The 25,999-nt window shown below is 43.0% G+C and overlaps 2 protein-coding genes across 5 annotated transcripts in view; both read left to right on the forward strand.

Annotated features, from left to right (window-relative positions):
* Positions 1 to 951: 951 nt before the first annotated feature.
* SLC26A8 (solute carrier family 26 member 8) lies at positions 952 to 14,286 on the forward strand. Its single transcript, XM_067310434.1, has 14 exons — positions 952 to 1,085; positions 1,793 to 1,942; positions 3,022 to 3,104; positions 3,484 to 3,631; positions 4,557 to 4,670; positions 6,123 to 6,218; positions 7,371 to 7,477; positions 8,314 to 8,383; positions 9,174 to 9,266; positions 9,358 to 9,492; positions 10,777 to 11,139; positions 12,536 to 12,590; positions 12,723 to 12,913; positions 14,071 to 14,286. The coding sequence occupies exons 1-14, from the start codon at positions 1,047 to 1,049 to the stop codon at positions 14,284 to 14,286; spliced, it is 1,860 nt and encodes a 619-aa protein (XP_067166535.1). The 5' UTR covers positions 952 to 1,046.
* A 4,303-nt stretch (positions 14,287 to 18,589) lies between these two features.
* The window catches only part of SRPK1 (SRSF protein kinase 1), a 28,425-nt gene continuing 21,015 nt past the window's right edge, over positions 18,590 to 25,999 (forward strand). For 3 of the 4 annotated variants that reach the window (XR_010886341.1, XR_010886342.1, XM_067310732.1), the window contains exons 1-2: positions 18,590 to 18,944; positions 19,033 to 19,093. Coding sequence is in view for 1 of the 4 variants with exons in the window: in XM_067310732.1 (XP_067166833.1) it covers positions 18,590 to 18,944; positions 19,033 to 19,093 (416 nt within the window). In the remaining 3 variants the exon portion in view is untranslated. Of the gene's footprint in view, positions 18,945 to 19,032; positions 19,094 to 25,999 lie in introns of those variants that run through there. The other variant, XM_067310734.1, reaches the window with a different exon arrangement.

Here is a 25,999-nt window from a genome sequence, read left to right on the forward strand (position 1 = left end):
CTTCACTTGTAAAGTTGTAGAAGGAGTCTGAACTTTTCAGACAGGACTTCAGGAACTTTAGGTGCTTGTTCAGAAACAGTAAGTTATGAAAATGGATTATATACATGAATGAAAACAGACTGTCTCGTACTGCAGAGACTGATGGTGGGAGGAAGAGATGTATGTGTGGTTTTAAGATAGACCTTTCTTGCAACACCTCATGCAGTTCCATTTTCTGCTCTCTGTTCTGTTGGCTCCAGGCTCATTCAGCATCCTAAATGCAATGGTGGCAAACATTCTGAAGACTCTTAATTTCAACCAAATATTGTCCTCTAATGGCTCATTAGCCAATTTCTCAGATCCTACATTTATGAAAAATTACATGGAGGCCTTGACACTTACTGCATCAACAACATTTTTGACTGGCATCATTCAGGTAGAAGATGAATCTATTTTAGCTCCTTAAGGATATACCCTTATATGCATTCTGTTACAAGTGAGAGAATTAGAACTGCTTGCATAGTCTAACCACAAATACTAAGCTCAGCACATTTGAATACATATGTTGTGCAATATGAAACATGAAAGTCTGCTTCTTCCTCTCGCGATGTCTGAAAAAGATGTGTGATATGTTCAAGAGGCACATGTCCGTGATTAATACATGCGTGTGTGAAGGAAATGATTATCTTTTATGTTGGCCCGTTCTCCAGTGTGTGGACCCTTAGGTGATCCTGCATAACTGCACACACTTGATGTAAAGGGCTCTTATTTTGGTGTGACAGTGTCTTACTCTTAAGCGTGATTAATGAATATGGCGTGTTCCAAATAACTATCCATCACGTATGGCCGTGAAGAGTTATGCTCTTAAAATATGGAAACAAGAAGGGTGGGTTAGACACTGAGAATTCTGTCACATCTCGCTTCTCATTTGTTCAATACAGTTGCTGTTAGGCTGCTTTTGCCTGGGGTTTGTCACAACGTATTTGCCAAAGACCCTCGTTGATGCTTACCTCACTGCAGCAGCACTGCATGTCATTGTATCGCAGTTTACCTTTATCTTTGGCATCATGATCGACTTCCACAAGGGCCCCCTGGACATTTTCTATGTGAGTAAATTCATTATTGGTCAAAGAAATGCATGTTTGTTGGACAGGAAAGAAAAGAACAGCTTCAGAAATTGAAGGCAATTTTTGACCATGTCAGTTGGTAGGGGACATCTGTGCAGTTCCCAGCTGTGGTTTTCTTCACCTTCCTGTTGTCCTGAGCAGCATATGGAGATTATTAACTTGTGGGACATGCAAGAAAAAAGGTCTGTGCACATTTTTAATCACTAATGTAGCTCTAGAATTTTCAGCATGTCTGTAATCATTATAGAGGAAAGGCTATAGGAAAAGGTATTTTTTCCACAGTATATCATCACAGGCAAACTTTTGAGCACACAGTATCTTTATTATATACCAAAGACAAAGAATCAGCAGACTCTAATCTAAATACAATTTAAAGCCAATTTTTCTTAATTTACTTTAATAATATTGATCAGACAACCTGAAAGAAAAGGTAGTGTAGAAGAGAGAGGAATGATGGTGCAGAGACAGATCTGAGTTATTTGTGGCCGTGTTTTCTCTGCAGGCACCGATAGACAAGATGGATTTTTAAATACTGCTTTGTTCTTAGCATCTCTTCTTCCCATTGAAGATACCACTGTAGCAGAAAGGATGAGTTCAAGTGTCAGGGCAACCTATGTCAACCTCCCAGAATGTAAAAGTAATGGTAGTATCTGATTCTGATGCTCTCTATGATGTTTCATTTTCAGAATCTATTTCATTACTTCCTGGTTCTCCCAAAGGCGAATGCCACCAGCATATTGCTATTTTTGGTTTGTGTGGTCATGCTACGAGTCAGTAAATATATCAAGATAACATATAAGCATAGTCCTATTGCATTTCCTGTGGAACTTCTCTTGGTAAGCATTCTCCATATTTCCCTTGTGATCGCTGAGCTAACGCAGAGCTCGAGTGTTCTGGCTGAGATGACACTGAGGGTCTGAGTCCCACTAACAGCTTTGTCACTGATGCCTGGGGTGGCTTTCAGCAGTGACTTCCTGTCTTAGTTTTTCTCCTGGTACTGTGAAAATAAAACATTACAAGAGGCCATGAGGACTAATTACTTTGAATTGCTATATGAATGAAAATTACTGTATAGACAAGCCGTCCCTGGAAACCCATCTCTAGACTCCAAATTTTAATTTTAATTTCTTATCTTTAGTATGAATGAAACTAGAACTGTGGACCTGAGGGTTCAGGATCTTGATCTTTTTTGGGGGGGAGTCTGGAATTGTGGGAAGGGGATATTTGATTTTGTTATGTTCGAAAGAAATTCTTGCTGTGAATTCAATTATATTTGTTGTTTGTTGTTGCTCTTTTCCCCCTGTTTTTTTCTCCTTTCTGGAAAATGGATGAGTTGATTTCTTATCAAAATCATTTCTGTTGAAATGACAATTCTGACTTCTGTGCGCAGTCAGGGAGTCTAAAAGATCATAGAGGCTTTTTCTAAGGAACAAGATACCAAGAGTCCTACCTTACTGAGGTTGGAGCTGAAGCAATTTGACACTTGCGCAGTAGGGACCTGTGGGACAGCGGCTATGGCAGAGCACAGCATTACAGACAGTGAACCCTTCTTTTGTATTATTGGTCTAGCAGCCAAAGAATTGTGTTCTTGAATGTTCAGAAAGCTTCATGGAAGTAACAGAGTGGTTTGGAATAAGAAAAATAGTCCATGTCTTAGATAGGCTATATTAGACACTACTACATTTTAGGCACCTGCAAAGGGGTAGGAGGTATTAGTATAATATACTTTATTTCAAAAATGTTCCACTTATTACTTCAGGATTCTGTTATATTTACACACTGAAAAAATCTGTGGTTACTGTGGTTAATTCCTTTAAATGCTCCTACAAGATTAACTGTGCTTAGATGTATTGTGTACAGTTTCAGGAGCAAATGCTGTATAACCTCTGGTATTGCTTCTTGTTTTCTTTTTCAGATTATCACAGTCACAATTATTTCTAATCGTATTCATCTTCACGCTGAATCTAGTAGGGTTGTGGTCAGTATGATTCCTCACAGGTTAGTTACCTATGCTGTTAATCAGGTTATGCTTTTGACATGCAAAAGAGATGCTTCAGCCTGTTGCTAAGATCTGACACGGGCTGATTTTGCACTGGGAAGCCCAGTTCTAGGGATAAGTCTTCAAGAGATGTAATTGCATCATTGTTTCAGAGCATACATAACAGAAGGTAAACCCCAGTTTCCTTTAGGAGATTGAGGTTTTGTTTGCACACAAAGAAAGGAATTTGCCTTTTTTGTGAGGTGGAGGCAAACGGCCTTACAGATTTAGAGCATCTCCTGTGGGGTGCTGAATGCCTCTGATGTTGGGCCGGGGTATAAGGTTATTTTGCACAGAGTTCAGAGCAAGTCTAAACTTATCTGTTCTCTGATCCTGCAGGTTTCTGCCTCCTACACCGCCAGATTTATCAAACCTGAACAAGATTGTGTTCCATGCCTTCTCCCTTGCTATTGTAAGCTACTTCCTTCTTGTTTTTGTGGGAAAGAGGTATGCTTCACTTCACAACTACAATATTGCCAGCAATCAGGTGAGAACAAAAATGCACATACTTCCTAGGCCAAGAAGCAAACTGAACTCTGCTAGTAAAGCCACTAACTACCTGAGAGTGGTAGAAACACAGGTTTTGCGGCAACTTGCATACCCTCCCGCATGGAAGAATAGGTGTTATAAGCCAATGATGTGAAAGCCAAGGTATGTCCTTTTTTGATCAAGAGGCCTTTGTATATTCCCACTGATTGGGATGAGCCTGCCACCGCTGCAGCTGAACCCTGAGGACCATTGGTGTTTTGAATCCACAGTACTATAAAAACACACAACATGAATAGCTGAAATTCTAAATGACCTGCACAGCTGTAGTTCTTTTCTGTATCTGGCTAGCTACCATCCCAGTATAAGGATCCTCTACTCAGAGTGATTGCTTTGAGAGAGTTTGAAGCTAAAACTGTGTTAGTTCTCGGTGTGCTAGAGTTAGTAAGCATTAGCTGTTTTGCCCTACTCCCTGTTTAGCTTGTTGTGATGGCTTGGAATATTTATTAGGATGGAATTAAGCCAGTAAGGAAGCCAGCCTGACTTCTTGTAGCCTTTTGGAATAAATATCAAGGGAATGTCTTTTCCACTCAGAGTTTGTCCAGGTGCACTATGCTGTGTACTGAGATTTGCTACGTGTCAGCTTGGAAGTCAATCCTTTATAATTTTGGAGTTCTCAGTGGATTTCTTTGAAAGAAGGAACTTGATTTTTGGGGCCTCAGCTGTGAAAACTTTGTGCTTTTAAAGATAGCTCATGTAACCATAGCAGACCTTGCTTTTCAGAAGGTCTCCTGAACTTAGCAACACAGATTATGAGCAACCAGCAAGTATGAGCATAAAGCAATGTGATTCTTTATAAGTTACTTCTGTTAAGATAAGTCATTCATTTGGGGTTTTCTCTACTTCATTCTGTTTCTGTTTTACAGGAGCTAATAGCTGTGGGGCTATGCAATATTTCAAGCTCATTTTTCAAAAGCTTTGCTGTCTGCTGTGCTCTTTCTGGAACTGTCATTCAAGAGAAGACAGGTGGAAAAACACAGGTGAGCTGGGCTGGGTTTGTCAAGCTTCCAAGCTCTCATCTAAAGTCACTGCACACTTAGTATAAGCTGACTTTTCATCCAAACAATTTGTGAGGTATAAAGTTATATTCCCATGCAACATTAATTCAGATTCTCTCTTCCTGTACATATACTATAGTACATATGCACTATAATTATATGACATTTACAGCACATCATGTGCCATGAGTGAAGCTAGGATCCTGTGGGGAGAATAGGATATGTTCATACAATTTAAAACTATGTTTTAGTGAAAAAAATGGTTTAGAGAGGACAAATGAGAAAATGGTTCTGGAAGGCCTCTCTGATGAAGTATTTCTGTTCAGTTAGCAGCAGCGATTGGAGCATCCATAATGCTGGTGTTTGTGCTGAAACTAAGATACTTCTTCCAGGCTATGCCTAATGTAAGTGAATGGGAGATAGTTATGGTAGCAGCCTACTTATTTTCTAAGCATAATATAAAGATTTTCTGGGACAGTTAGGGATTCTGCTCTAAAGCTGATTGTTTTGGGGAACTGGCAAAACCAAAGCAACGGCTTTAAACTCCCCTAAATTTCAGCAGGCTATAGTATTAGATAATAAATATTGCATCTCTGTCCCATCTCTGACTGACCAGAACAAGCTAAAATTCCTTGGCTAAAACAGGATGAAAACTTCATTGCCAGGATCTACAATCTGAGTGTTGTATTTCACTTTTGGTCTCTCATCTTGCAAGCTTTTACACACCTGTATAACACAATCACGAGTGGCTACAAACATTTTGTTACTGTAGATTATTCAGGATACTCAGTTTTCTACTCATCTCTTAAAATGTTATCTGGATTTTCTTTTTTTCTGTCTTTTTTTTTTTTTTTTTTGAGAAACCACTGTCACAGAGTATTACTTCCTGATTTTTCCTGGCCTCCTTGTAAGATGGGAGAATAAATCCCTTTCCCCAAACTAGCTGACAAAACAGAATTTAACCATCTACTTCCCTTCAGTCTGCTTTTCCCTGCCAAGAAGGGCTGTTTCAACAAATCGTGTCAAGCAGCTTCCTAAATCTGGCTATGAGCTGCCCATGCTAATTGAAACCATTCTTTGAAACAGCAACTCTTACTTCTGTAGATAGTGTTGGCCTTTTTCCTAGTGTTGCAGGAGGCATAGGGATTCACTGAGGAACACTGTAATGGAAACTGCACATAGCATTTCAAGAGGAAGTCCAGTTGTATTTGCAGAAATTATTGTGAAATCAAATGAGGTTATACACTAGTTTCATTTTGGTTTGCAGATCAGAGGAAAACTGTTATATACGTTCACAATAATTATGGAGCTAAAGCTATTATAAGATTTTAATCTTGAGCAGTTTAGCCACTGCTTGGGTATCTTGTCTAGCATGTTTGTAGGTGCAAAGAAAAATTAAGAAGATAATAGATGCTACTTTTCTGATTTTCACAGGGTGTACTGGCTGCTATTGTGGTAGTTAACATGCTCCCATTTCTTGAAAAATTTCTGGACATCCCAACCCTTTGGAGACAGGATAAGTATCATTTAGTAAGTGACAAAAAAAACCCACCTAGGAACTGAAAGGTGCTTTAAAGGGAGAAATGCACATTTTGGGAGGGCAAGGCAAACAGTGGTCATTCTCTTAGAAATGGGATCGTTTGAAATATCCACCAGAAGAATTGTACTGAAACCCCTACAAATTTACTTGCAATTTCTTCTGTACAGGCAGAACTGATCATTGCTGCTGGTTCCCAGATCCTCTGAGAAGGACATTGTCTAGCTATCAATTGGGGCCACATTCTCTTGTGAGCACTCGTGCAGGATTTCTCATAAAGAGAAAGGCCCCCAGTATAATATGGTTTCTCTTGACTATTGAAACCCTCTTAAAAAGGCTGCAGATTTGAGCTGTGTGTCAGATTTATAGTTCCTGGGGTCTGAGGATTGTGAAGGCTTAGCCAATACTCTACTTGATGGCAGGAAGGATAAAAAATCTGCCAGGTCTGCTTCTATCATTTCCTGAAAGTGATTTAATACAGCTGACCATAGCAGGAATCGTTCTTCTCCATCTGTGCTCTGGGTTGCAGCATCAGAAGTTCTTTCGATAAAGAGCAATCTTTATCTGGCCCTCCATGCAATTTCATTTCCTCAGAAACAAAGTGCTTGCCAGGAGGCAAGTTCTCAGCACCTTGTTTCAGCCACACCTGGTTATTTGCCTCGTTCTTCCAAGGCAGGCCAGTGCTGTGGAGGCATCTACATAGCCAACTTTGCAGCTCTGGCTCCACGCTGTACGTCCCCAGGTGCAGGGCAAAGTAAGGGGGGAGTTTGTGTTATCGATAACTGTAGTTGAGTTATGTGGTTTGAGGTCCTGCACCTTTTTGTTGTGATCATGGTTTGTGACTGCTTCGAAGATTGGCTTGTCCCAGAGGTGACAACAAAGTTTTTCACCCATTACCATTTCTAGCCTCTTTTTTTGCTGCATTTTGAAAATACCACCCAGAATAGCACAACTGAGAAGTCAGCCAGGCCTTCTAAGTCTTACAGCAGCCCTGCTTAACAGATGCCACCTTGGACATATCTATTCCGTACAGAATGAAGTGGATTTGACTGAATTTATACCTCTGGGATTGTTGGCTAGGGCTGAGTTTGGAGGTCATTTCACATCTTTTTACTACTAATGTTCTCTCTGTCTCTTGTTCAAAGGTTATTTGGCTTGTAACTTTTGCAGCAGTCCTTTGTCTTGGTCTTGATGTTGGTTTAGCAATCTCCATGGGATTTACCTTCTTCGTAATCACCGTTAGGTCACACAGGTACTCGTAATTTTTACAGCAAAATACTGATTTTCCTTAGAGTTGACATTTAGGTGTAGCTGTACATGTGAAAGGGCAGCTCTGCAGCCATTGTTCCATTAAGCATCTTCACTGATCATATTACCTGCAGGGTCTATAACTGCTTATCAGTTTCCAAGGAGTTGAGGGCTTTATGCTGACAACACACAGAAAAGCATGGAAAGTTACCTGCAAACAGATGTCTTTGAATAGACTTTCTTGACAACTTAATGTTTTCCATACTCAGGGCCCGCTTGCATTTTCCAGTGACTGGACAGCCAGTCACATGTTTATTCCACCCATGCCATGAATTGACCAGAACCCGCCCAAAAAACGTGCAGCAGCACCATTAGCAAGTCCCCAAAGTAAGACATTCTCCCTAGAGGCAGACTATATGAATTGAAGCAAAATACTGTGCTAATACTGCTACATGACCTCTGGATCAGACCTAGCCTATGTGTAGCCAGCTCTAAGCCCAAGTTATAACTGCCTCCACCTGTCTATGCATCTTTGAGGAGGGCTGTGGGGAGACAGAGAGGGAACACATTTCCTGGTGTAATAACAATATCCTGAGTGTTCCAGAGCTAGAAATGGGACATTATATATTTCTGAGGGCACCGGTGTACCTGAAGGGTGTGCTTGTGTACTGCTCCCCTACTGAAAGAACCCTAATTATGAGTGAATAACTTTCTGTATTCACACCCCCTGAAGTTGCATTTGGTGTATCCAGTGAAGAAGAGAGAAATGAAGATCAGGCTTTTAGGAACAGATGGTTTTTCTCTGTTCTCTATGAAAAGCTAATAAAGATCTTGTTTCAGGATGAAGGTGGTGGTGCTGGGACAGATTCCAAACATGAATATTTATAGAAGTTTATCCATCTACAGAGCTGTAAGAGGAAACAAAAAAACAAATGTTCTATCTCTCTATAATTCAGCTTCTTTCTTTAAATGCCTAGGGGTGACCATTTAGACTCAGCCCATTTGATTCAAACTTTTAAGTTCTAAGAACGTTTAAGCATCTGTAGTGAGAAGTGACCCCGATACCTAGCTCAGCCTGCTTGGGCCAGGTTGAGCTCCTAGTGTCAATGTGTGCGGTCGCCGTGGTGGAAGCCGCACTGCTGTCATTTCCAGAGCTGCTGGGAATTTTTTGCTCACCTGCTTTTCTCAGTCTGGTTTTGTCCACACTACATATGTTTTCACAATAACAACTGTGCACGTGCTAGACTGACTCACAGATTCTCCTGGCGATGGGATAATAGGGCACAGGCCTTTTTAACACATTATTGGCAAGACCTGCACCAGATGGAGTTAGGCAGTGCTGTAGTAAAGGACTTTGCCTTTGCCACATGGGTACATTCCCAATGCTATGTCGATGGAGCTGAAAAGGTGGAATAATATAAGCTTATGATATAACAATTTGGCTTGGTTTATGTTATAGCAGCCGACTGCCATCAGTGGTAGGAAACCTGCTGGAGGTATGTTTTTAACTGCAAGAGGCGTAGATTAGTTTATGCTAATTAGGTCCATGCTACCAATGCCACTACCAGTATGCAGTGTGAACGGACAAATTCTGTCCTTAGGGTGGGACCTTGCAGCCCACGGCCTGGGCAGTGTTAGCCAGAGGGGGATAGTAGCTGATGGTAGGTATGACCCTCACAGAGCCAACTTCTGTTTTACAGGCAATGGAGATTGAAGGTGTTAAAATCTTCCAGTGCTGTTCTTCCATCTCTTTTGCAAATATGAAGCACTTCAAAAACTACTTGTTAAGCAAGGTAAATGACACTTTTTCAGTCGACACTAGTTTCTGAGATCCTGCATTAGGCAGATAAAACTCTTTCCAACAAAACTGTTCTTCTTTTTCAGATGGACATGAAAGCGGTGCCTCTTGATGAAAATGAAATGAGGGCTTTAATTTCAGTTAGTCTGTCTGACACTACAGTGCAAGGAAAAGATTTTAGATGCGCTTGTGTCTGCGATCCACCTGGACCAGCACCTAGGGTCAGCTTTAGAAAAATATTTATCTAGTCTGTCTGTTTGAGGTGCCTGGTTTTATGTTGCTAAGAACAATGTTCTTAACTTGCCAGAACGTAAAAGGCTGCAAATGTTTGTATAAAGCATAAATATATATATTTGCTGTTTGAAAATAAGCAAACATTACCACTGTATTTCTTCACACTTACACTTTCTGTGATTGAATAACAGAAGCTCAGCTTCCTGGGTGCATGGACTAGCAATTGAAATATTCAGCATATCCTCTCCTCTCCTCAGCTGAAAGAACGAATTTTGTCAGGTGCTCCAGTAGGATTCTTCTTCTTTTTCCCCACAGAAACAAGAGAACTCCCTTGGTTATCTGAGGGATTTGTTCTACTCTCAATATTGCCAAGCAGAAGTACTAAATACCTCAAAGGCAGCTACAGTCATCCCAATCAGAGGATTTCTCATGTCTTTACTACAATTGGCTGATGTATGTCTTCTAGAGAGTCAGTCATATCCCTCTTTTTCTGAATTTTCCAGTTCTTAGACAAATATATGGAAGGAACTTAGGGAATGAACTGTCCTCAGAAGATATTTTTCAGAGTCACACGTGATTTGTAAAAGTCCTTGTATAAGAAATGACTTGAAAGAAAGTAGTTTGGGAAAGATGCGGCGCTGAGGTGCTTAGGAGTTGAAAGTGATAGTGCTGATTTAACATCATCTTCCAAAGTGCAAAAACGCAGAGAGTGACTTTTCCTTTCTTGTATCACAAAAATTAAAAAACACATTTGGAACTATTAAGAAAAAAAAAATCAATTAAATTTGTCCATTCTGTGACCAGCTGCCATAGAAAAAAAGTAGCTGAACAAAGCTCTGCAGAACTCAGCCAGTAAGGGTCAGCTTACTGTTGCTCAGAAAGGCAACATATCTTCAAAATTTGAAGAAGGAAAATAAAAAGTCTTCTTATAGTAGGAAGAGATGTTGCGTGAAGCCATAGGCATTCTCTTTTTTCTTCTTTTCCTTCATGAAAGTTAAAAGTAATGAGTAATATTCCAGTGTCACAGGCCATTTCAAGGTGTGGAAGAGTGAGGTAGGCACTGAAGGCACTCTGCTAACCACATCTGAGGCTTGCCTGAGTCACCTACTACTTTGCACCTCTTGTGCTATACTTAGTGTTATTTCAGAGGTGTTTTTACCATGAGAGAAGAAATATCTCATGATTTACAGTCTTATTTACAGCAAAAAAAATTTCCACCCCCTAGGCCCCGTTCTTCCAACCACTGGTGTACTCTCCATTTTCCATCTTAGATACCATATACAGAGAAACTGGTGAAGCGACATCACACGGGCAGTGATTCCTCATCATCTTCAGTTAATTTGGTACATTGGTCAAAGTATGGAGACAGACCCAGCTCCTGGACACTCTTGATGGGAGCAGCCCAAGCACAGTCTGCATCCCCAGGGCTTAAAACAGGACTTGAGACTGAAAAGAGCCAGGACGAAGGGAGAGGAACTTGCCTTTCATCAGCCTCTGCAATAGATAATTCCTCAGTACTGTTGCATCAGGAAGGAGAACAGAAAACGCGTTTGCTGTGTCCAGTCCACACCATTATTTTAGACTTCAGCATGGTGCAATTTGTGGATTTGCAAGCCTCAGACTTACTGCGACAGGTGAGCAACCTAAATGCACGTAAATGCAAAACCTGAAGTTCACCCAATGTCATGTTGCTTGTAAGCCTAAAGTGCCCTGCTATGTAAGTCTGCACATCTTCCACTGACATTAAAGGATGCAAGATTTAGCTATTGCATTTCAGAAATTAATAACTTCCCGAAGAAACACACACTTTTTGTTGTTGTTTTTAAGCAGAAGCCCCATTGTCAATACAAAGGACATGCAAAAACCTGTTGTCCATTGTCACTGGTTCTAGAATCACATAAACTAAAAGCACATTTATAAAAATGTCTAATTTGTTTTTCCCATTTTGGCAGTTTATTTTTTCTTCTAGCTGGACACTTAAAAAAAATCCCTCTGCCTTAGAAATATCAGATATAAAACTACCAGCTGTCTTCTCTGGGAGTGATTTTGTTATTATTGCTGATTGCCTAATTCGCCTTGTCTTTGAAGTATGCCTTGAATTTCTTAGTCTTCAAGTGGGGATCCTAGCCAATGGAGATATATTTAGCAAAAATAAATTTCACGTAGCTCTGCTTCTCAGAAAGATCAGTTCCAGATGGATTCTTACTCAGCTCCCTCAAACTCTGTAGCTCAACTTCAAAAGGTTTCTGTTTGATAACGGGTTAGACTAACACTTCTTGGGAGTGATTGTGCACTGAGCTGATCTCCCTAAAATCCTCGAAGAATTATTTGCCAACCATTGAATAACTTTCCCCTTGGGAAATGGGGATGAAGTCAAAAATCTTTCCAGACTCCTCCCAGATGCATTTTCCGAAATTCTGTGATTCTCTGTACATTTTGGCCTAAACTTTCAATAGCAAATAATGACTTTCATTGCCTTTTTTTTTAATACTAACTACCTTGAGATCTTCTAGTTACAAAGGGTTGGGTATTGAGAAAATGGTGAGAATCTATCCACTCTAAAATCTGATTCCTTTAACACTAAGGTGATCTATCTAAAAATGTTGGATGTGAAAATTGAGGCAACCAGAATTACAGGTCATGTTTGAAAATAGTAGGTTCCCAACCCCCTTGTTTGCACATGGGCATGGCATCTGTGTATGTAGAATCGCTTCACGTTAGCTTGTTCCTATGAGAACTTCTTGTTTAAGCAAAGAACTAACACTGTGTGCTGCACAGCGTACTGTAGGAGGGCCAGAATGGGATCTGGCTGTGACCTGCCCTGGTTTTTGGAGTCAGCATTCATCAAGATCTTGGACACCTTGGCTGTTTCGTGCTGAACTAAGAAACAGGATTTGAGACGTTGGAATAAGGGTATTCTCCAAAGATGTAAAATTACAAGGGAGTTTTTCTTTCCCTGTTTATGTCTTACCTTCTAGTGCGCCTGTATAAAGCAGAGTTGCTAATGCCAGTCTGGAATTCTTTCCACAGATCTTCTATATGTTTCACAATATTGGTATTACAGTCCTGATAGCCAACTGTCACTGTGAGTATAGTATTTGTTTACTAATACTGACTTATCATCAGGGGTAGGTTTTAAACTTCAGTGAAATGTTTTAGCCATGCTGCTTGGTGTGACTTTTGTTGGTTTGCTTATTTCCCCCCCCCTTTCTTACAGTCTCTGTGATAGCAATCTTTGAGAAGAATGATTTCTTTGACAGCTGTATCACCAAAGAAAGGTTCTTTCTAACTCTGCACGATGCTGTGCTGGCCGCTTTGGAGAAGCATCAAAGGCAAGATGAGCTAGAATTTGCCAATCGACCTACTGAGAGAGAGTTTGCTGAAGAAGCATCTGCTGAGCAGCAGAAGGTAGAATTTTAGCTTACATTTAAGCTGCCTTGTTATTAAGCTACCCTATCAGTAACTGAACAACGTTGGGATGTGGCAGAGGAGGTAGGGCAGAGTGGATGCTCTTTTGAGTTCTCCTGGTTTTCACACATACTTGGCTGTTTGCAAAGGATAGAGATAAAAAAAAAAATTGATAATCCAATTTGTTTTTTTGAGTCCTGTGCTCCTGTTTGGGGGAGGCACCTTTGCGTGCAGGCTGGAGAGGAGTGATCAGTCTGAGTTTTGTGGTGGGGTTGACTTTGTTGCATTTGTCTGACAGAACAAGGACCCTACCAGGACAGAGTGAAAGCTCCAAGTTTTCATTTCGAGAGGTTACTGCACCAGCTCCCATGGGGCTGACGGAAGAAATGAAGGACAGTGTTAGCCAGGTTTCCTAAAGAAACGAAGCTTATGCACATGCTCTTTCTGTGTGTCAGTTCTCTGCAATAATTTTTAAGCTCACTGGCGCTCTCAGCCAAGTTCGAAGAGGGTAGACTGTTGCAAGTTCCAGGAAAAGCCCTTCTTGTGAGCACCAGATTCCAGTAATTGCCCCCCCTAGGGAAAGAACCAGCCTTGGCTAATCCTCTTATGCAAACAGCCCAGCTGAGCTCCTATAGCTGATGGAAGGGAGAATGAAGGAAAAAAAATCCAGATCTGCAGGAAGGTGGGCTTCCTGAGTTCTGCTGCTCATGGATCAGCTTGTTTAACTCTCTTATCTTGCCATTGTGCAGAACGGTCTAAAACAAGCTTATTGACCTTCCTGACGGTCTCCCCCATAGAAAAATCCTCATAAGGATGAAGGTGGTGGTATATATTCACCAGTCTCCTTTTAACGGAGGTGTGGGGAGTGTTGGGAGCAGTTTCCAGGCAGGAGGTGCCGATGGTTTCCCAGGAGTTCACTTGGAGATGAGGCTGGGCTGGGTGTGCAGATGGGACCCACAGCAGCTCCAGCCACGTGAGCTTCGGCAGCCTCTGTGAGCTCATTGCCTCGGCAGCTGGGGATTTGAACTACCCTGCGCTCCCACGCCAGCATAGCCCTCTTGCTGCTCACATGACGTTGCCTTGGCATGGGAACTGCGCTTGATCGGCTCAACAGATTGGCCACCCTTGGCCTACAGTAATGTTTGTGTTCATTTCAGGAAAGAAGTGTGTTCTTGGAGAAGAACAAAGATTTTTCCTCTGCGAAGAGCTCTGAAAACGGATTTCTGCATGACGAGCCAGTATCCGTTATCTCAGGCTCAACTCAAAATGAAGTAGAGCCAAGTTCTCCCCAGCAGTATGATACTCCAGGCCTTCAACTGGATTTACAGCATGCAGGCTGGGAGGAGAGATGGAAGTATACCAGCAATCCCTGAATTAGAAGCGCTCAGGAACTGGGATTTCAGTAGAGAGGAGAAAGGTACAGTTAAGCAACAGTTCAGGTGGTTCTTACCAGCATTTGATCCTTTTTTTCTTTTTTTTTTAATTTTGTCTTTTTCAGAGTTCTTAAAATAGACAGCTTGACTAATGCCTCCATTAATTCTGTTGTTCTGAACAAAAAGCAACTTTTATATTATTACTTTGAAGTGCTTCCAAATAAATATGCCACCCAGCAATGGAGAAAGCAGAAAAATGTCAATGTACAAGATAGAATTAGATATAAAGCTTGGAATTATCAAATGACTTGTGCTTGTTTTCCAAAAGTCTGTAGATCTTAGTTTAAATGCTCTAACTTAGCACTTTTTATATATTTATTGCTTGCTAGTAAATATGTCTAATCTGCCGCATTTCAACAGGTTACATGCAGGCAGTTTCATTATCTTCAGATGTATGTAGAATTATGTGAAGCTTTACAGAAAAGCATTTTAATATTAATATTCCACACTTTGAAGTTGATATTGTCTGCACTGTCATAACATGACATCAGTCCTCTGATTATTTTTTCCTTGGTCTCTCTCTGATCAACTATAACTAAATCCTAGTAAACAATATATTTTTTTCAGGTTTTGGTAGTCCTTACTGAAATAGTGAAGAATGGAGTAATGTATTCACTTCATTCTGAAGAGCCAGGAAAATTAGAATAAGATACGCTTAGCACTTGGGGGAAAAAAAATCAGCTTCTTAATTATTTTTTCTTTAGATCAGCCATAGAGTTTGAAGCAGTAATATCAGTACAGATGTGTGAACTAGGATTGCACTGAAAGTGGAAGCTTTTAACTATACGAGCAATATGCCTCACAAGACTTTGCCATGCCCTCCTCTGGAGGATTATCCCGTGGCTCAAATTGCCTAGTGTGAAGAGCTGTAGGTGAAACTAATTTTAGATGGGTAGCCAGCACGGTGTCTGTATACCGTTCAGACCCTATTTTAGGGCAAAGATTGGATTTAAGTGATGATGCTTTATGAACAGATCCTATGCTCTGGGCTAAATTCCTTAACCTGTGAACAGCTCTAACTTTTGCTGCTGGGCACTGTGTGGTTTCTCGATGTGGAATAGCAAGGTGGCTCCTCTGGCTCCTGTTGCTTCTGGCTGCTAAGTTTTAGCAATGATACAATGGCTAATAGGAATATTAGTATTAAACTATCTGTAATGTATTCCAGTGAGTCCTTCTCATCTTTTTTCTTTTTTGCTTTAAGTCCTTACTGTTTCCAAGCAGTTTCTGGAGGAAAGACATAGTACTGCATATGTAAACTGCACTGGTCAATGATTTTAGTGAACATTCTGGGTAGGGTTGCTTACCGTGGAGGAAACTGAGTCCTGGAGCCCTCATACCTTTTGGATTGAAAGACAGGAAAAACTGAAAGCCTAAATAGTATTGAGTAATTCTCAAACCACATATGCTTCCCTGCATTGTTTTGGACAGTGGCTGCAAGCCAAGCTCCTCTGAGCTCTGTTCAAAACAGAGTAATATGAAAACCATGAAAAGCATAACCCTAATTTCCAGATTCTGTTGGCTCTCCTATGGCAGCCTTGATTTAAGATGAAATGGCTTTCCTAACTCTTGGCACCATGGCAAGTCTCCATTGCAAACTTCAGAGATTTTTTTGTTGGCTGGCTCAGCAAAGATCTGAATCTTTCCTTCCCACCCCCATGACTGTGCACAGCTGAGCACCAGGGGACAACTCAGACGTCAGTATGTTAGCTTTCAAATTATGGGTATTCATGTTGCAAAACAAATATCTTGCTGAGAGGAAGTCCAGACAATTCTGATCTTTTTCCCTTATAGCTGTGCAGTGACTTAACTCTGCTCCTGCATACATACACAAGGCTTCTGTGTTTAGCCAAGCACAAGTCCCTGGACGCGGGCTGTGAAGGGACAAAGCAAGTACTTTATGGCCAAGGACTCCACCTATACCTCTAAAAAGCCACAGAAGTCGGAGTTCAAAGGCCTGTCTGTAATCATGTGTTTGTAGGCAGCTTGACGTTCTCACCTGACCTAGTTGCAACAACTACAGTTGTTTGGTGCACATAGCAGCTCTTTTAATGCCCTTCCCAGCTAGCGTGATGCCGTGTTTTTGTAGCAGGGCATGCTGCAGAAGCCCAGGCAGCTCTCCCATAGCACGGAATTGGAGGATCCAGCTCCTGAAACATCACCATGCCTATTACCATTGCAGAGTGCAAAGTATATGTAACCCCCTGAAACCCAACTGTCATTTTATTAACACTTTACATTGGTTTATAATGGCTCCAAAAGACATAAAGCAGTAGAGGAACCTCATGCACAGAGTGGCAGGAGCAGTTCTTGGGGCAATGCACTGTGGTGTTTCACACTGCACGGGGAGTTATGAAGAAGGACAAGATAAACCGGTTGTGTGTGGGCATAGTTAGAGGACATTTATTCTGCTTTAACAATTAGTGCCAGGCTGTTGTAGAAAGACAAGGCTGTCTTGGCCTGGGGTCAGCAACCCTTCGAGGGTGCCGCTTCCGATTCTATTTTTCTATCCCAGATTGGAAGAGCCCTGGAAGAAACTCAGCAGCAGTGGAGATGCTCCTACCACTGATCAGTAATATCGAGCTTCTGTGCGAGACCTCTGCACGAGGCTCCCCGTTCAGACCGCAGTGCAGGCAGGTGCCCGAGGGACTGTGATACCTGGCTCTGTGCTTGCTTCGCTGCGTTGCTTTCCAAATCTGGCCACGTGCCACCTTTGATGTCCTCACCACAGGTTGCTGAAGCCTGGCCTAGGCCATGGGAAGTATGAAACAGAGCAGTAGTCATGGTAGGCGTGAACCTACCTTGTCGGAGCCAACTCTGCGAGCCATTTATTACAAACACGGGACAACAGATCCCACTTAAGGCACAGGAACGTGCCACCTGTAAATTGAGACTGTAATAGTTTCTCTCCCTGTGGACTGTTTATATTGTGACTTCTCTGAGGTAGAAATTTTCTTACAGGGTTGCTGTTTGGTAGGTACTAGCAAAGGAGAGACTCCATCGTGCTTAAAGCCTTTCAGCTCAACCTGCACTTGAATACAGTAATTGTGTAAAGAAGGTCCACGTTTGGGAGTGGGCCTGCCCCTCTCCCCTTGTGTTGCACTAATATCATGAAATCTAGTGTTGTAGTTTCTCACTTAAAACTCTTTGCAGGGGAACAGGTAGATGTACTAAATATTTTATTCTCAGAGCTTGTCGTGAGTAATAAGGCAACAACTAGAAACTATGAAGAGCATTTTTGTGTCTTCCAAAATTGCACACTTGCATATCTGAGACTCTATTTGCCTTTCCATGAAAATATTTATAACCTGATGCCAAAAGGCCACTGCTCTTGGGCACGCTTCAAAATGCCAGCTCCTGGCGCCCAAAACCAGGACGCACGTTGCTTCCGTAGCTTTTTCCAGCTCGACGCGGGTGCCTCCCTCTGCTGGCTGCGGGGCCGGAACGGGAGGGCGCGGGAGCGCGGCGTGCGGACGCCCCGCCGCGTAAACGGGGCGCAAGTCCCGCGCGCTCGCAGCAAACCGCGGGAACCGTCCGGGGCTCACACGGTGTTCAGCAAAGCTGCCGAGGGGGGCGGCCAGCGGTACAAGCTCAGGCGATACAGAACCACCTTCATAAACACGGGGGTTTCTTTAGTACTTATAGCAAAACGCTTAAACAACCTAGCAGCCTGGATGTTTTGCGTGATATATATATTAAATAAACGTCGGTGTCTAAGCCCGGACCCTGACGGGTATTTCAATCCATTAGAGGCACAATATTGACAGATCTTTGCAAACGCCAAACTTTATTTGCAAAACCGAGGAAAGGATTACGACGTTTGGGGAAGCCAGCAGGCCGCCTGCATGCGGAGACGCCCGTGTCTGCAGGAACCTCACCGGGCAGCAGATGACCGAGGTCTCTGGCCGTTGTAACGGGTACTCTAGACCTCCCGAAGCGCCACGGGAGCGTTCGCCGTGATGTCATCGTGCGCGGCGGCAGTTGGGGCTCGCAGGCGCCCTACCTTCAGGCACGGTGAGGGGCCGCAACGGTAGCGGCAGCCCAGGGAAGCCCCGCTCGAGGCCCCGCGCGGACACCGGCGCCCCCGGGAAGCCGCAGAGCGGGCGTCTGCGCGGCGCGGCCCGCCCCGGCCGACGTCACGCGCGCAGCGCTGACGCCACACACGCGGCGCCGACGTCACAAGTGGGCGCGCGGCCTCGCCCGGCCCGGCCGCGCTCTCGGCTGCCGCGCGTGCGCGCTCCGCACCATGTCGCTCCTAGAGGCGGCGCCAGGGCCCGCGGCGCGGCTGCCCGCGGCGGGGGGGCGGGGGCGGGGCCAGGAGCGGGGGGGAGGGGCCCCGCCGGGCAGCCCCGGGTCCAGCCACTCCCCCAGCAGCAGCACGAGCGGCACCGCCAGCAGCAGCAGTAGCAGCGGGGGCGGCGGCCGCCGCCATAACAACGGCGAGGGCGAGGCCGCGTGGTGGCGCGCGCCGCGGCGCGCGAAGGTGCCCAAACCGCGCATGCTCCGCCCGGCGCGGCCTGGCGCGGCGCAGGGGACGGGCCCAGCGCGCAGGCGCGCGGGGCACCCGGGGCTACCGGCGCTAGCGGCCATGGAGCGGAAAGGTGAGCGCCGCGCCCCCGCCCCCCCCCCCACCACGCGGCCCCCCCCCCACCGCCGCCCCTCACCCCCCCCCTTTCTCTCTCCCCGCAGTGCTGGCGCTGCAGGCCCGAAAGAAGCGGACCAAAGCCAAGAAGGACAAGGCCCAGAGGAAGTAAGTGCGGCCCCGGCCTCCCGCCCGCGGCGCTCGGGGCCCGCGGCTCCCCCGCCGCTTTGTTAGGCGCGGCGGGGAAGGGGCTCGGCGGCGCTGAGGCGGCCCCGGCCCGGCCGCGGGGGCGCGCTAGGCCGCGGCGGCTCGGTCAGGCCGCGGCGGGGGCCGTGAGCTCGGGGGGGAACGTGGGTGTCGCCGCAGGCCCGTTTCGCGGCCCCGGGGGGGGTCGGACTGCGGGTTTCGCCGCCGCCGCCGCCGGGGCTCCCCGGGGCCGTAACGGCGCCGGCCGCCGCCTGCTCCCGCTGTGCCCCGCGGGACGAGTCCCCAGACCCGCCCGGAACTGCTGAGAGCAGGAACCGGCTTCTCTTGACTCTCTTCCCCTGCTTTATTATTATTCTTCCCTCCCTCCCCCCTTAATCTTGTCCTGAAAACGTTACAACGTCCCGCTTGCTTCTTTCTGTAACTTTGATGCCCTTCTGCGGCTTCTTTCCCACCGCAGGAATTTCTCAGATCTTTATATGTGGTGAGCGTCTGGATGCAGATAGAAAAAATTAAAAGACCTGGCGTAAATACTAAACAATGGCTTCTAACAGAATGCTTTAAATGCTGCATTCACTGCTGCTTACACATTCCTTTCTAGTGAAAGGGGGTGTGAATCCTAGAGCTGGTCCTGTATGCTCAGTAAAATACTGGGGTTTTTTGTGCAAGAACTCTGGTACCTTACGAGGTTTTATACTTGCTGGTGCCTGGGAATCAAAGGTATTTGCTAAGGCTTGGGGGGTTGGGAGCTGGATGGTTTTTTTTAGACTTAGAGAGTAACACTTTCTTAGTCATTTCCTCTGACAGATCACAGGGTTTTTTTTCAATTTTCTGTTTGATTATTGCCTCCAGCAAGGATTCAGTTGGTTTGAGACAGGGGTTCTGAGAGGTGAGGAAAACTAAATGAAACTCTTTGGGAGATGTGTATATATATATAATTTCTGTGTTACTTGGTAGATACCACCAGATATCTTGAAGATAGCGTTAGGACAATTTTAAAGAGCCTCTTCTCCTTCTATAGTATTGTGTGTCTTAATTTCTGAATGAATAATCATTTGTTTAATTATATACCTGCCTGCTTTCTTTCTTTGTCTAGCTGCAGACAAACAATACTGACTCTACCAATAGAGTTCACAGTTGCAGTCGGTAAGACTGTTATTTGTATGAATCCTGAAACTGCTGAATGATAGCTTTCAGTTCTGGCATGTATTTTAAAATTCCTTTTTAACCAAATAGCTAGAACTGGTACTTTCCAGCACTGCTGGTTAGCTGTTGATTTTGCTGCTAACCTTGTTTTGAGTGGGCAACCATACTATTTGTAAAATGCTGTGCTTATCTTCTTGAATTACACACTTTCTCAACTCTCTTTTCTAGTATCATGGGTTTACTAGATCCTACCTCAGAAATTAGAGAGACTTGCTTGTGTGTCACGCTTTTGTGTCAGATAGTGAAAAGAACCCAATGTTAGCCTCTCATTTAGAGGCGCAGTACCACAAGGTTTATGCTATTTAAATGCAAAGCTGTTCTAGGTAAATCTTCTAAAATAAGCTTAACTGGATTCTTGTAAGACTTTTTCATAAGTCTTAAACTTGCATCCTGAAACACATGCAATGTCCTTTTAGCATCTAATGTTCAATGGTAGTTGGTTGGATTATATGCTTGTAATTTTTTCTATATGAAAGACAGTAAAAAAGGATAAAAAACTGAATTTTTAAAAGTAGAGATTGGTAATTATTTAAAGTTATCTCAGTATAGGTAAGTATAACAATGCAAAGAATGTTCTGAATGTTCAAATTATCTTTCACTTTAGAAATGAACTACACCTGCTTCAAGTTTACTATCAATCCAGTCTGGTTAAAAAACAGGGAGAAAAACCACTTGTAAAGAAAAGGTTAGAACAAATGAAAATTGAGTCTGCAAAGTGCAAAACTAGAAAGTTATCTCAGTTTTTCATCTTCCAGTAGTTAAAATTGCTGCTGTTTAGGTTCAGATAAGACCAGCCTAAACAGGTTATTTAAATAAAACCCTCTTCAGTGCTAATTACAGTTCCATGAGTGAGACTTTTTTCTTTTTTGTGGGATGGTCAACAAAGTTCTTTATTTTCTGCAATTTCAAATTGTTCCTCTTTCTTTCCTTCTACCCCTCTTAAAGTTTATTTGACATCGGTGGAGGAGTAAAAGCATTGATCCAAGTGTACTCTTTTGCTGAAAGAGAGCAGGCAAAGATTTTTGGTAATATCAAGGTGAGAAAGTGTGTCTTCCTTCTCCAGTGAAACTACCCCAAATCTTCTGGGAACCTGCAAGAATCATCAGATTGGCTGTCTCAAGTCTTTGTTGAGCAAAGTTCTGCTTGTCTAGCCTGCTCTTCTGTCATCTGCCTACTCTTGTGGAGTTGGAAGAGTAATGTGGCTGTGCACCTTTTGTCCCAGCTCCCGTTTCGGTGAGAATTGAGGAGGAGGAAGGACAGGGAGAGTGACAGCTGAATGGCTTGGAGGGACAAAAAGCAAGGCTAAATATAGGGAGCTCCTGAGTGCTAACGTTGACCGTCACTGGGCTGCTTTGTGGCCTTGACTGAAGCACTTGTTTCAGTTTCTTCTTATCTCAGTCTTTTCTATCAAAAAGGCAGGGAAATGGAGTTGGAACTGCTTCAATCTAAATTATTTTTAGAAGATGAGAGAGGTGAGTTTCCCCTTGGTGGTCATCTTAATGGTAAGAATATGTAAGGAAGTGTGCATGTGAAAGCTTAAGGTGTTAGTAGGGGGTTGAGAGTTTGGTATGTAGGCTACTGCAATGTGTGTTGTTGCCAAAAGATAGCTGTGGCTGAAAGTTATCTGTAAAGTGTGTGATATATTAATTTTATCACTTCACGGGTGAGAGGTGTGAAGATCTTGGGCACTGTGAGTCAGTTGATTCCCAAAGGCACCAAAAAGCCCATCTTTTTTTTAAAAAAAGGAGCTTATATGCTTACAAACTTTTTTCTTACTAAAACAATTTTAGTTTGACCATAAACTTTTCAGGTGGATGGATCTTGTGAGATGTATTCAGATTCGTAGTTGTGCCTGACGGTCAGAAATACAACAGATTTTGCAGTTCTTTGTTTAAAGCAGTTACTAATCTCACTGGAGCTCAGTATTGGTAAGCAAGCATTATTTGTAGTATTTGTACTGGTCCTTGGGAAGATCGGGGAGCCGCACAGTGTTTTTCTGGGAACAGTTCTTGTCCTGGACTTCATCTTAAAACTTCAAGGGAACTGAAAACAAAATCTCTGTATTCTGGGATTTTATGCACTGTGTTGGATGGGAAACTCCATGAATCCATGAAGAGAAAGGTGGGAGGGTACCTCAGCAAGTTAGGCTTTCGTCTGACCACAAGGTGGCTGCTGCTTGCTTTACAGGTCCTGTAGCACAGAGCAGATTGCATATGTGTTTGTCATAATCCCTTGGTGCATTAAAGTAGTGTCTGTATTAAGAAGCAATGCAGACTAACAGGAGTTTAAAAGGTTGGGGAAGAGGTTGTATGTGTTTTTTTTATTTTTTTTTTTATTTTTTATTTTTTTGAAGACCCCACATATTGTTTTGAGGGGATTGTTGCTTTGAATTAGCTCTAGTCTGGCCAGAGCATTCATTAGTGGCTGAAGTGATTCTGGGGCACATAATCTACGCAGTTTTGTCCAAAAGAGATCCATTTCCTATGCTGCAAGACTGCTGCACCATGTGAACCAAAGCCCAATAAGTGAGGAAGGTCAGGGATTTGCTTCAGAAGTGTGTTCCTGTCTGAACTAAAATACAAATGTAGCTGTGCTTTAGCTGTGGCTCCAGTAATTTATAATGGAATTAGGTACTTGTGACTGTTAGTATTTTGCTGACAGTTATGATCTGTGAATTTTTTTTTTCTTATCTGCATTGTATATTGCAAGCTCTCAATATCATACTGTTCTCTCTGTGCTAGGAAGAGTAACTCCTTAGTATACTGCTGAGCTTAAGATACAGGACTTAAAAACTGGGATAAAAAAACTATCTGAATTCAAAGCAGTTATAGCAACTGAACTGCGTGTTCAGTTTCTTGTCTGCTTCTGTATTCTAGTTCATTTTCTCTGGCATGAAGAACATAAACATATTACTGGAACCAGCCTACAAGCCTGTATGATGTCCAGATAATGGGTATTTCGTTGACAAGCCCCGATAAAAATGCTATTTCATCTAGTCCAGTGTCTTGCTTCAGCGGTGACTTTTATCTTATGTTTCAGTAAGAAGTGGCCCGCTTGTGCACAAAACCAACAGGTCTGTGCCCTTAGGGAATAAGGGCTATTGAATTGTTCATGCCTCGAAGCATGAATTATTACAGTAAGCATGAATAACTGCAAAGGTAACGGTAGCCATACAGTTACGGTATGTGACTTGTTCTGAAAAATGTAGGTTGGCTGTAGTATTCTGGGTGCACTGGTTAATTTATGTGGCCCTTTATGGGCTCTGGTGAATGGGGGATACTTTTTCATTGGACTTGAATAGTTCCTCAAGTTCTCTCTACCGCTGGAGGGAGAGCAAGAGCAGAGCTGAGTTGGTACAATGCCACTGTCTCGGTTCCCCTCCCTTTCCCCAAATGCTTGCAATATTCAGTATTTTCAAGAAGCAACTGTATTACAGTTATCTGTAATTCTCTGACCAGCCTCTCAACATGCGGTGAAGCCTCACTTCTTTCTTTCTTCTCCCCAATGGAAAACAAAAGAATTGCTTGATGAAGAGAGACAAAGAAGTTGGTAGTTTTTCCATTTATGCACTCTGGGAAGCAGAAAATTCCTAGTAGTTTTGATACTTTTTCAGTTTGTTATTGTATATCTTGCTTACGTGACTTTTCTGCTTTCTTTGGAAAGTCTTGGACTTACAGCGGCACTCTCGGGTTCCTCCTCAGCTTCCTTCTTGAAAACTTTGCCCTGGATCGAGATCTTGGATTATGTTTTCCTCGTTTGTCTTCCATAGTTAATAGCAGGGCTACAAATTTCATGAGTATTTTAAACGTACGTTTAAAGTAGAGTCAGAACTTGATCCTCGCCCACAGGATTTTTCATTCAAATACAGGCGTGATTATCAGACTTCAGAATGACAGGGCATAACTTAAAGCTCTGCTGGTTTCCATGGAGGTCCCTTAGTTTGTAGAGCTGAAATAGCAGACGCTTCTACAAACAACTTGTTACATACTTGTGTGGGGGAGTAGATATTGGGAACAAGAAACTTAATTGCCTCTATTATTTGTACATTAGTACCATTCTCATGTGAAATTCATTATGACTTATCTTCAATTTGAACTCCCACTGATCTGCTAAACAAAAGTATGTATTGGTGCCTCTGAGATCAGTTCTTTCAAAATGAAATGTTAGACTATCTCCAGTCCTCTAGGTTCTCAACAATGGTATTGCTGTAAGTTTATAGCACTCGAATAATTGGCCTTCAACAGCAAGTATTGCAGATCTGCCTGACTGGCAGAAAATGCCAGTTCTTTATTCAGAAAAATATGGATGGGAGAGTGAATGGTTTGCATGTAATTACAAAATAATGTGGATTACAAATTCATAACTCCCCCACAAAATACGCTTTACAGTTCCCCCAGATCTCCCCCAAATACTTAAATATGCCTTGAGCAGGAAGGGTAAAGTGCATACAAGCAAGAAAGTACTTCGGTTTCAGACCGGAATTCATACTACAAGTTTGAATCTAAACAGTTATTTACTGAATACTAGGTTTGCCTGCGGATCCCCTGCATGTGGGCACATTAGGGGCTGGCAACACAAGCAGTCATTCTTCAAACTAGATGTGCCTTAACATGATCTCGAAATTGCAGGCACACTAAGGAATAATAATGAGATGCAGTCTGGCAAGCATACTTCCCTTAAAGAGACATGGTCTCGATGCACAGATGCAAAAATAGGAGAGAAATTCTAAATGCTGGCTTTTCACCATACCAGATGGAGCTTCAATCTTTTTTTTTTTTTTTTCCCCCTCCAAATAAAAGCAAGAAAACCCTAACAACATTTGAAACAAGATCTTGCTGCAGTGGGTATACAATCATGAAGATCACTGGCTGGGTGGTTAAGGTGGAAAGCAACACGACCTTTAGCAAGACTCGCAGAGTATGTGTTAGTACTCCTATCTGTGTCACCCACAGTATGACCTGGATTAGTCTTAAATTCACTGAACTGAAATCTGTTTGGGGTTGTAAGTCTTATGCAGGTAACTTGATCTTCCAAGTAAGGAGTGACAGTGTTTATAAAGACTGCAGGCTTCTTAAAAATCATCTAGGAAAGCAATTGTCCCCAGTTATCTGCAGGTGGGATTTATATCCGCAAATATCAAGGGAATGGAAAACTGAGGTAAAGAAGAGGAATAAGGAGAGACTGTATATGCAGAAAAGTTGGCGCATCTATAAGGATGATAGGTATGACAAAAGCAATTTGCATTAAACATATGCTGCCCTCCCTGCTTGAGGGCAGAAGGGGTCCACGTTTATCTCTCTCCTAAGCAAGCAGATGTGTAGCATCTGTAGTATTTCTAATGTTTGGGGGATAAGGAAAAACATCGCTTCAAAACTGTTTTGTACAGGAATTACCAGAAGCCCCTTAAATGTAATGCCCTTAAATAGGAGAACCAAAAACCTATTGTCAAGCATTTTATGTAAGTTATTGGGGTGGAGAAAACAAGTTCTGAGTTTTGACAGTGAAGCTTCATGCTGAGACTTGGCTGTTTTAACGTCTTGACTACTAATTTACAGAGAACAGCAAAGGGCCTAGCACTGGTGTCACTGCAGCGCAAGCAGCATAAAGAACTTTAGTGTGGACAGTGCAACGAAAAACAGTCGGATGCCTTGTAAAGAAGCAGTG

This window comes from Apteryx mantelli, chromosome 25 (assembly GCF_036417845.1).
Source record: "Apteryx mantelli isolate bAptMan1 chromosome 25, bAptMan1.hap1, whole genome shotgun sequence".
In the NCBI taxonomy this organism is placed as follows: Eukaryota; Metazoa; Chordata; class Aves; order Apterygiformes; family Apterygidae; genus Apteryx; species Apteryx mantelli.